General features: G+C 42.1%; 1 protein-coding gene across 2 annotated transcripts in view; it reads left to right on the top strand.

Moving 5' to 3' along the window:
• Nucleotides 1-12228, top strand: part of CMC1 (C-X9-C motif containing 1) — a 58876-nt gene that overhangs the window by 44507 nt on the left and 2141 nt on the right. For both annotated transcript variants that reach the window (XM_006134307.5, XM_006134306.5), the window contains exon 3: nucleotides 11334-11424. In XM_006134307.5, the coding sequence (XP_006134369.1) occupies nucleotides 11334-11424 (91 nt within the window). The remainder of the gene's footprint in view (nucleotides 1-11333; nucleotides 11425-12228) is intronic.

The raw sequence follows: 12228 nt of genomic DNA, 5'->3' as shown, positions 1-12228 counted from the left end.
GGAAGAGAAGGTAGGGATTCCTTCAAGGACTGCCCCCTTGTCAGTCACTTTTTGCTTGTCCCTCAAAAACAAATTCTGAATTCTGGGGCTTTTGTCTGTGTCAACAGAGCTTACAATAGCTCGCTACTTTTCTCTGTTGAAGGGACTGGATCTGTTTTTTCTTCCACATACCTCCCTGAGAAGCTCTCTAAATTGGCCCCTTTGCCACAGGTTCCTTCCTCCTTCACTTTCTCCAAAGAGCTTTCTGCTGCCCCACTACCAAAGAGAATCTCCCCACCTTTTTGTCCCCTTGGAAGAATGATGATGAGTTGGAGTTCTTTTTGAACTCATTGGTTCCCCTTATCCAGACCAGCTTGCCCTGGACATAGGAGTTCACAAGGTCTTATTCCCCCTTTACACCCTTGAGAGCCCTCACAAGAAACCTAGTATGTTCACATCTGTGCTCTCGTCGCATTGGATTTTTTAAAAACATGAATAACATTCTAAATTTCTCTCTCATTTAAAAAAGTTACAATTAAATCAAATCACAAACATGCTAAAACTACACTTACTTGGATTCTAGTCTGTCTAGCCTAACTACCAGCTCTTGCTGCTTTAAAGTCCTAGGCTTTCAGTTTCTGTTTCTCAGCAGGCTAAAGTCATGTGCAGAGAGAGACACAAGCTGAATAGGATTGTTTTTCTGTGCTTATATGGAGCTGAGCCAAGCAAGGCAGAAGAATTACTTAAGGCAATGTCTTAGAGAGACAATATATAGGAAAGGAACAGTGGTGTGGACTGGAAAGAAAAAGGAAGACATTATTCAGCACACACACACACTGCTTTCTGTATGCCCCCACTCTTTTGCCACAGGACAAACTGTCATGGCTTCTGGGTGTAAGACACTATCTGGGACTACTTCGAAGAAATTCCTTCCCTGGGTGAAAATGAGTCAAATGTAAGCAGTGGAAGAAAAAGTAGCAGGGCCAAATTGCAAGAATGAAACATTATAAGGAAACTGCTTATTGAGAGAAAATGATGTGGAAATGTCTGAAGACCAGAGTGGATCAATTGGTTAGTAACTTAAATAATTCATTTTGCATTGCATCATTCTTCGTTTAAATGCGATTGCTATGTTGCTAGGGGAAAAAATAGTCTAGCTAATTCTTATGGCTTGTTTAATTAGTTTACTGGGTTTAGAATCTGTCATCCAAGAATGTGGTACAGAAAGCAGTAGTCAGAGTTGCCAGTTGCCCTGGGTGTCATTTTCTTATTTTATATGACATAATACATGCCCCTTATTTTGGAACATGACCATAGACCGTAATGGTGATGCCATAATCTAATCTCTTTTTTACCAAAGCATAACTCAGCTTTTCCAAGGGAACCCCACACTATACTTGTTTTCTCAATAAACAGACGTGCTAGTGAGTTCAGTGGAACTTATTCCAAAATTAAGTGCACTATAAGTACAGCCAGTCTTAGCTTTTTTAGTAATTTGGAATCAGATTGGCATTTTAGCTGAAAAAAAAAAAATGTAAATGATTAATTCAATAGAGTGCGAGGAACTGAGAACAACTATTGAAAATAATTTTTGAATTTTTGTTTCAGGATCCTATTTAAGCATAAAGACAAACTGTCTGGGTGTAACTTCAGAATCATACATTGGTACTTTTCACAGCAGTGCTGCAACTAAACATATTTCAGACAACGAAGTACCAGTAGCAAGCAAAAGATTACAACCATCATGAATGGCTTTGTAGCAAGGACCAGCAAATACCAACAAAACACCCTAGATGAAAAAATTGCCCAGTTCAGTTATGCCAGAAACACTTCATTTTGTATTGTTAATAGTAAACACCTCATTGACAAGATTGAGTCCTTATGACCAGGCTACACTCCATCTCGTAGAGCAGACATTGGTGGAAGGTAAGAGAAGGAACTTGGAACATGGCTCAAGAAATACTGAGGGAACATTTGCCAGGTTAAGCGTTGATGTGTGGAGCAGTGTACACAATGATCCAGTAATATATGTCCGTGTGACAGCAGAAGATGGTGTTGAATATCTTTCAGAAACAATAGATATGTTGGGAAATACCCACTCAGAGTATTTAAAGAATGCAACAGTGAAAGCTGTAATAAACTGTGGAAAAAAATTGTCATGTGTAGCAGTTTTGTCACAGACAATGCTGCAAATGTGGCAAAGATGAGAGGATACTTAAAAGAAGAAAATGAAGGCTGTTCCTTAACAGATGGCTGCAGTGCCCGTTTAATGCATCTTTTAACCAAAGACTTTAAGTATGTCCTCTCCAGGAGTAAAAGAAAATTCTGATGTTAAAAAATACTTCTGTAACAACGATTTTGCTTCAGCTTCCTTGAAGAAAGCAGGAACTAATTCGCCTTCATTATGTTTAATGGAATTTTGTGGTTGGTTGGGGTTTTGAACATTTAGTAAGAATTGGCCTATTCTCATAATAATTTGTGAAGAAAATTATGATAAAATAGATAGAATGATGTATCTAACATTGGCTTAGAGAGGAATGTAGAGTATATGTTCGGTATATAGAAGCTTACATCTATATCCTTTAACATCAGAGAAATTGCTGCTGCATTACTCTTGGTGTTGACATTTGTGAATGTCTCGACTTCTAAAAGGAATACCTCATCAGAAAGCTAAACTGCAGGTGGTAAAGAAGTGAATGAATCAGAAGAAAATGAGATGGAATTGATGCTTGAACATCCTCAACCGCAGATACAAAGGTAGATGCCTAACTTTTAAAAAAGGTGGTACTGCCATTGCATGGGCATCTGAAAGCTACTCCTCAGCTACGTCAATCATATACATTTCAGGGCTGGAGCGAAACCATTTAATGAGTACAGGTTTACTGATGAAGTGAACAGAGTCACTGTTCTGAATTGGAGGAAATCATTAGCCAGGCACCTTGAAACATTTCCTTCACTTGCAAAGCCAAATTTTCACAGCTGTAGCTTCCTCTGCAGGCACAGATAGAATATTTTCATCATTTGGTAGTGTTCATTCAAAGCTAAGAAATCAGCTGAGTTGAAAAAAGCAGGAAAACTCTTGTATATTCTCCTATATGTTGTAAAATGCTATAGTGTGTTGTAAATTAACGTTTTAAGTGATCAGATTTGCAATATTGTTTAAGAAAGTGGAAAAAGTATCAGTAGGAAACGTGATTTAAATAATCACTCTGTGCCAGAGTAGATGGTAGTGCCAAGTACATGTAGGCTAACCAGGTTTGTTTGTTTGACAGCTTGGAAGTCATTAACTGGAGACTCTGAAAACAGAGATTGAAATCCTGCTCCATTGATGTTAGTGGAAGATGGGCAGTAGACCTCAATGGGGCTAGGATTGCACCCAGAGCTCCTGAAATGGGAGACGCTTGGTGCACTATTACTTGTTCCTGCCTGGTCTTTTGATGCATGGCTGGCTGACACTCACAGGAGAGGAAATACTCATTACCATATACACAAACCAGAGGTCAAGTTTTAAAACACATTTTATGGTACCATCTAAAAAAACAATTTTCCATCTTTATTTCCAGACCTTGCGGCCAGGGATGGCAGGTTTACTGAAATTTTAGTGGTGCCCAGAGCCCACATCCTGCTCCCACTTAAAATCCCTGCCCCCACCTGCCTTAGATTCTCAAAAGAAGTTTGGGTAAGGGAGCAGTATGGGCTCTGGAAGGCAGTTTGGGTGCTGGCTCTGGGCTGGGGCAAGGGATGACAGTTTGGGTGGGGGAGGGTATAGAGGCTGGGTGCAGGCTTGGAGCTGGAACAGGGTGGGGCAGCCCTGGGGTGCTGAAGGAGGTGTGAGCATCAGGGTGCCCATACTTTATGAAAATTAGGTTATGGATGTGAACAGGGCTTGCCGAGCCGTGGCGAGCCCCACTCGCCAGCCCCACTCGCCAGCCCCAGAACTGTCTGGCGTTCTGCTAATGCACAAATCGTTCTGCGCATACGCAGATCGCCCAACCCTGGCTCTTCTGGGATGTAATCTACTAGATTGTCGAGCCCTGGATATGAATATGCATAATGTGAAGATGCTTTTTGCAAAAAAGGTCATGAAACCCATCAATTTTACAGTTACAATGTGCTGGATCTGTATATCCTATTTTTGAGTATGTATCATTCTTGTATGTGAAGTTAGAAATATGAAGTACAAAAAGCAGTGGATCTGTTCATAATTCTCAATATGCTAATGAAGGCCAACACTGATGCTCTGAAACTAAACTACTCGGTATTCAAACCAATAACCTGTGAATGGTCATGTTTGTCTTATAAGCCCAAACTGTAGTGGGTCCTAGAAAGATGTGACCATGCCACCTGGTACTGGAATCCACCTGTTACTTTTCCATGTGGGGGAGGGGTTGCCAAACAAAGGTTTCCTGTCCTGCGGGAAAGCCTATTTAAGCAATGGGAAGCCATCAGTCCTTTGTCTACAGCTGACCTTTGAAAGTGCCTGGTCCTCCCTGAGAGGGTGCAATGAACTTTGAAGAAGCTGTAGACCCAACTTAGAATAAAGATTAACTCTGATCTGAAGCTTTTTACCTGAGACAAGAACAGCTGCTTAGGGTAAGAATTTGTGTGTATCAGGTTTCTTAGTGCATTAGAACTAGCTAAGCATTTTTGTTCCTTTTTAATTTGGTAACTTTGATCTATTTTCACATGCAATTACTTAAATCCTACTTCTTTTACTTAATAAAAACACTTGTTTATCATCAAATCGGGATGTAAGCAATTAACCTTACTGCATGATGCTTACCAGTAACCGGTTAACTGGTGGGTTGGGGGCTGCTCCAGCCTAGCCAGGTCTTCTGAGGATGGGAGCGCTCCAGCCTGCTCTGGCTTGAGCAGTCTGCCGCTCTGCGGATGGGGACCACTCTGATCTGAGCAGCCAGCAGTGTGACAGTCCTGGCCATGCTCCTGGTAAACATAACATTTAACTGGTTAGCTAGGATTTTACATCCCTATTATCAAACCCAGTGTATATAATTGTTACTGGGGAGTGAGGGGAGAGCAGCCACTGAGAATCTCTCTTTCACTGAGAAAGATGGCAGACACCTTTATAAGCTTCTCCATAGAACTTTTACCCAGAGTAAGATGTATTTATTTGTGGTTTTGGTCCCTTTTGGGGTTGGTTTCCTGGACGCTGAGCCCTCCCGGAGCTGAAGTGGTTTAGTATCTAATGTTGCTCTGCTGGGGAGAGAGCGGTAACCTCACCTTGGTAGTTTCACGTGGGGAGACCAGAGGATATGGCTCAGCAGGACAGAGTGGTAGGGAGCCCCAGAGAGCAGAAGGGGGCGCGGGGTCAGTAACATGGTCAAGGCACCAGGGGTCAATCATAAGGGGACGTCTCCGATTCAGTCTCTGATGAGGGTGTGAGAGAAAGTTTGGGGGGGGTAAGCCTGGAAGGGAGTGCAAGCTCTGGGAGGGAGGGGAAGGAGAGAAGGGTGTAGTGCTTACCTGGCCCCGTGGTCTTCGTTGGGGGTTTCTGCACACTGATGCCCACAGGGACCACCTCTGCTGCTCTCATTGGTCGCAGGAGCACTAAGCATGGGGGCATCGTGTTGAACCCCATGCACACCCCACCCTCCCCCCAGGTCAAAGATGTGCTGGCAACCACGCAGAAAAGGGAGCAGCTTGATCCCAGCTGTGCTACCAGTGGTGGCAGCAGGGGCCCCTACCCTAGTTTGAATCATCCAAGGACAGCAGATGGGGCCAGGAGTGCATGGGGAGGGAGGAACACCCAGGGGTAGCAGGCAGGGCCGGGGGAGAGACCTGGAGCTGGGCCACAGGCCAGGAATATTCCTGGTAGCCATACATCATTTACTGATAGAACTGGGGCCTCTCATCATCAGAGCTGAGATCATTTGTTAAAGAGCAAGTTCTTCTTCACTTGACATGTGATATTGAAAAACCGGCTTTATCGTGTTGAATGTGAAAGGTTAGACCTCTGGAATTACAATCTACAGTAAGACTTCCGATAATCCGGAACCTATGGGATTTAGGTGGTGCTGGATTATCAAATATGCCGGACTATCAGGAGGTACTATAAGCAGGTCACACACACACACACACACACACACACACACACACACACACACACACACACACACACACACACACACACACACACACACACACACACACACACACACACACACACACACACACACACACACACACACACAGTATATAAAGAGTAGTTAACCCTTTTTATTGTACTTACTATATACAGTATACTGTAGTTTTTTAGTTTTTTTAAGCTTTTTTTACCCTTTTTGCTCAGTTCAGCTGCTGCCGCTATTACCTTGTGACTCTTTTTTTGCCAAAGCTCACTCACTAGGCTCTTGCCATTTTGATGCTGGACTGTCAGGAGTGCTGGACTATTGGAGTTTTACTGTACATTGGCAGCTGTTAAAAATATTAAGCTATTATGAGTTTAATCAGATCTTTCCTATTTATTTTTTATAGTAGCCCATTATGGAACTTGAAGTTATCTGACTGCAGTATGAAAATAGCTAGAACCAGAAAATTGTGACAACTAAACGTAATATCAACTTCTGTAGATTTTGATATGAGATTACATCTAAAAATACTATTCCAAATGTGTGTGGTTATTCCCCAAATCAGCTTTAACACTGGAATTTTTTATATTCTTTATTTAGTAATCCTAAGATACTTATAAAATGGAATAGAACTAAAATTAGAATAGTGCTTTCCAGGCTGTTAGAAAATTTACGGTAATATTTCTAACTGAAAATGGTGTTGTGCCATACATAGCCACTTACACATTATCACAGGGATTTAAAGTGCTAGAAGTACAAGGAGTAATTAAGTAGTGTATGCTCATGCAGGGATGTCTAATATGCACTAACCTGCTCCTTTTTTCCTTTCTCTGTAAGTGTCGGCAACATTAAAGCTATATAGCTTGAAGCAGTTTTATCACTCTGTAATGATGCTTTCTATTTGCATGGCCATATACCACAAGCAGGGCCTTCTGAAGCTAGGGAATGCTTGCTATGCAGTTCCAGTTTCATTCACTGGGACATCACGCCTTTAACCAGTCAAGATTGGTGAGCTAACAAGTGAGAGGGACCTCCTGTTGTCTATAGCCTTTTTTTTCCTCTAAACTTCGCAGCTTCCAGAAGTACCGATTATTACAAAAAAGAAGCACAGCACTTACGCTTCAGCCTGTGGGGACTAGAAATCAGATTGCTTGCTAGATAAGTCTTAAGCTTTAGAAGGCTTTTAATGAGAGTACATTTTATAATACAAATTATAGCTATCACATTGCTGTGAAATAGTGACATAGGACCACGTTGTACAAATCTCCAAGAAACAAAAAGCTAGACACTTTCACTCAACAATAGTATACTCTTGAAGCTAAATAAATCCCTTCGTGCTATTACAGCACATTTTGCATATCTTATGTTAGTCTGATTTGTTTTTACTAGTAATACCATTTTAAATTACATGTAGGTCCAACTGTTCAAAAGCATTCTTAAACACTTTATTTTTGTGGACTTAAGTTTTTGCAACATGCTAAAATTGGATCTAGTGTTCATATCAAGTCTGGCATTTTAAGTACTGTAGTCAGTTTCTGCATGAAAATGTTTCCTTGGGCACATGTGAAATAGTTGCACACATTTAGCTGGCCTCTATAAGTACATCTAATTGTTGAGCATAAATAAAAATATAGTTTAACAATGGCTTTAATTTTTGTAATTTTAGTAACTTTCTATTTCAGCATTTGGAAAAACACCACCTTTGTAAGCAACTTTATTAGGCTAGTCATAAGTACATTTAAGCAAATGCCAAGTAATTGTATCCTAATCTATTACAGTATTTGTGTATTTTTTAAAGTAATTGAATGGAAAGAAAACAAATGGCACACTACACAGAGTAACTAATTGGTAGGGAATTGGTTGTAGGATGTGCGTGTTTGTGTTATTTAAAGAATCTCATACATTCTATTTTTAGTGTGTTATATAGAATAAGATACTTTCTTAAGGCTGGGTGCCCCCTTCAATTCTGTACCTCTCTTTGGGTACGTCTACACTACAGCGCTAATTTGAGTTAACTTAATTTGAAATAGTTCATTCGAATTAACGCATCTACACACAAAACCTATTTCGAAATAGCGCCCCCACACTGAGTGGACTCTGAACCAAAGTTAAGGCTGGCAGGAACCAGTGCCGGCAGGGCATCAGGTTAGGACTTAGTGTGTGGGGCTGCTGCCTGAGGCTAACTGAGCTCCGTGCTTGAAGGGACCCTACCACTACCCTGGACAGACAGTTCTCAGGGTTCCCCGCTTGCTTGTCTACCTCAATGAGGGACAGCAAAGCACTCCTGTCTTGGAGTGCCCTGAGTACCCACACTCGGGACAACACAGCATTTGGCCACATGGAGCCAGAGCTGCCCCTGGCACACTGGTGCATCTCGTGGGGTCGTTGCCATCAGCCCGGCTGCACTTGCTGCAGGCTGCCATCCGGGGGGCCCATCGGGGGGCTGTCAGGATCCCGGAGGCCCTGCGGGAGAATGTCCACTTCGAAGAGACCAAAGAGCCACCCTGGTCCTCCCCACCGGAGGCTCGTGCCCCATTCCTCCCTCATGTCCTTCCACTTACTCCTCCCTAGCCCCCCTTCCTGATGTCAAACAAAAGACGTATGTTCAAAAATAGAAACTGGGTTTATTGAACAAAATGGGGGGTGGGAGGAGCCTCTGGGGAGACTGGGAAAAGGAGGTGGGAGAGGGGAAGAGAGAGGGTGGGAGAGGGGAGTGAGAAACGTGGGAGGAGGGAGCTGGAAGGGGGAAGCAAGGGGAGGGGAAGCTCAGGGCCCAGGGCCAGGGGTCTGGCCAGACCAACTTGATTTTCATGCAAACCTGCTCCTAGATTCGCATGTGGCCTTTGGTGGCCAGGCTGGCAGCTATCCTGCCATAGATGGCCGAGTTCCTCGTCTAGGGTGGAGATCATGGACATTGGGGGCATTCCCCCCCAAACCTGAATAAGGTCCATGATTTCCACTGCTGGCTCTGGGCTGGCAAGCTTGGACCTGCAACAGGCACTGTGGCCAAAGTCTACCCCTTTAATGGCTCCGGGGCTGGAGGAGAGGAGAGTAAGTTTTCCTGGTTGTGCCCAGAATGGCCATACCTTTTCAGAGTTGTCTACTGTGTTATCTTCTCTATGAAACACTCCGAGTGTGATTTGATTTGGGATTTGAGGATAGGAAGCAGAGCCGTACATCAACTATTCACCTTGGCATTATACCCTCCTGACTGGGAATTTCAAAGAAGAAATTATCAGGAATCAATGTTGCTAAAGGCTACTACACATAAAGCTAGTAATAGCTAGGCTCCTTTCAACTCTGCTGCTGTAGGGGAGAAGAATCAGCAGGGCAGCATATTTTTTCTCGGGAACTAGTGGTGTCTTTTTTTGTGTGGCCCAAGAGTAGTGGGAGACTATGCCTGTTGTATGCTCCCAGGTCCCCTAGGTAGGACCTCTCACCCAAGAGGAGAATTACTTGGAAACTCCCTGGTGTAAACCTCACCTCAATATTTGCCTAGGGCTCTTTCACAAGAGGAAATGATCCAGCCAATGGTATTTAATTGGTTTAGTAATTACTGTCATTACTGCACTAGACTGTAGTAATTATTATGCTTAGCAAATGTTGGAAGCCCTAGTCCTACAAAAATCCCAACATTAACAGTCCTAACTTTTATTTAACAATACTAACAGAGTCATTGATTTAGCGTTTTTAACATACACAAGCTATTTCACCACAAAAACATTGACTTATCAGTCTGAAAGGTAAAGAGGAGTTTTAAATGGGATTTGTCGCAGAATACACAGCTTCAGAAATTGGTTGGGGGTATTAGCAACATCGCTGTATATGAGTCTGTTAATGTGTTATACAGTATGAAGGAAAGAGTCTAATTAAAATCTTGTTGCTAAACAAGTGTCAAAGACCTCACAAACAGCTTGAGGCTCCAGGCTAGCCATTGTTAGGCTTGAAGATCAGACTCGGTCAGTGAATGAGAAATGTTTTATAATGTGGCTTAGTTTGTTCATAACACACGAGTATCATTTAGATGTTGCATAATATCTGCACAAGTATATCTACGGTGCCTTTGACCCAATTAAAGTATTAGTGTGGGTACTAAAGGGCTTTTGCTATCATTCAGGATGAGTTTTTTGTGAGATCTGTGTTTGGCAGATTATCTCCCAGGATTCAAGAACTCAGCTATAAGAGCACCTTTGCCAAGCAGCAGATAGTGCTCTCAAGATGTGCCATCTGGAATACACAATCCTCACACTTCCAGCAGCAAAAATTAGGTGCAGTCATTGAAATAAATGGCCATAAACTGGTGTGTGACTGAGTTGAGAGGCAAATCAGGCCGCATCATCCACATCAGAAGTAAAGATTAAGTAGCGTGTGTCTACATTTCACACTAAGCACAGACCCTAATTCAGGTTTCAATCCAGCTAATCTAGGTCCAACCCATACCAGATTGACTCTGGTCAGCAAGCACTCAGGACTCAGATTCTAGGATGCTGCTTGGGGCGAGGGGGATGAGAGCTTGCACTGTACTCCCCTGTCATTTTGTATTGCAGACACAGTTCACATGACAGTCAGAAGGTCAGTATATTGCACTATGGGCATGTTAGCACTGCTATGAAACCCAGGTCCAGGAATTATAAATCCAGTGTGGATGCTCAAAGATAGGTTTGGAAACAGAGTCCAAAAGCCTTTGCCTCATAGACCAAAGTGTGCAGTGTGGCACAGACGTACAGTATGGCAGTGTTTCTTAAACTGTATTCCACGGCACACCAGTGTGCCATGAGGCAGTTGGAGGTGTACTGTGGAGAACAGTTCAAAATGACTGCCCTTAAAGGGCCAGGCGAACCTCTCTCAACTCCCAGACTTTTTTTTTTTTCCCTTTGCTCAACAAAAAAATCCTTGATATTCCTCAAAAAAAAAAAATTGTTTGGTGTTCCTCGGTCTTAAAGTTTAAGACACTGGGCTATAGGTTTGCCACAGCTTAAAGAATAATAATCTTCTGATAGCTGAGCATCTTAACACTGGATGTTAGACTAAGATAAGTGAGAAGTCAGATTCCAGTTGTCTTTAAAAAAATAAAATAAATACATTAAGTTCATCACCAATCTAAGTCTAATGCTTGGATATACTGAGGTAACAAAAGTTCCAAGCTTGCCATAATGTCGGAAACAGATCAGCGAGGAGTCAGCCTGTAAAAATAGTGTATTGTACTTGTGTTAATGTGGATCCATAATACAAAAATCTAAACTCTCAATTTTTTTTTTATTTCAGAATTTACTAAATGCTGCCAAGACACTGGCTTTCTTATGGTGGTGAAGTGCCGACAGGAGAATGCAGCATTGAAAGAATGTCTAACTGCCTAGTAAGTCAGATGACTTAAAAATAGAATTTATGATGTATTTTCAAGGTGGTCTCTAAAAGGTACCATGCATCTTCAGATGATTCCAAAAGCAAATGTAGATGCTGACCTCTTCAGGCAAGTTTGCAATGTGTCATGATTTGGTCCTTTGAGTACTGAATCTAGGGTGGTATATTTTCTCAAGGAAAGCAGTTATATCTTCAGGGAAAACAAGACATCTTGGACTTTTACGCAAGAATTAAAAAAAAAATTCTCATGGTTGAGATCATTGTTTAAGGCAAAGTGCTGGTGGATACCAATATTCTATCATGGTGCCAGAGGCCGCACTGAGCTCTTTTTTGCAGCTCTTGCTTGTTCAGTGAATATGATCAAAGACTATGGACTTTTTTTTGTCTCTCTTGTACTCTATTAGGTGTCAGTACCTACAGCTGGGTTATTTAGAGGATTAATTACGTAACGTGAGGGTTGAAACAGAGGGAAAAATACATTAATGCCTTTACAAAAAACCATAGCAATGACTCAGTTATTTAGAACAGACAGAGCTGTTTTAAACAACTTTTAAGTTAGATATGCGTTGCCAGGCACACATTAACAGCTCTGTCTATGCAACAAACACTTGCATTACAGTAAATGTTAATTTGAAATATTAATTGTGGATTCTCTATAAACTAACCCTTGTCAATTGCCTTCTGGGTGGGTGGGTGGGTGGGTGGGTGGGTGTGTGTGTATATAAAAGCAAGCACCTCATTTCCTTGGGCCACTATAGCAGACTATCTGGAACTCAGATCTGAATATTGGGTATAGCAG

The sequence above is a fragment of the Pelodiscus sinensis genome, chromosome 2 (assembly GCF_052426305.1).
Source record: "Pelodiscus sinensis isolate ZL-2025 chromosome 2, ASM5242630v1, whole genome shotgun sequence".
In the NCBI taxonomy this organism is placed as follows: Eukaryota; Metazoa; Chordata; order Testudines; family Trionychidae; genus Pelodiscus; species Pelodiscus sinensis.
Note: the sequence above shows the minus strand (reverse complement) of the source record. Positions and strands in the feature narration are given on the sequence as shown.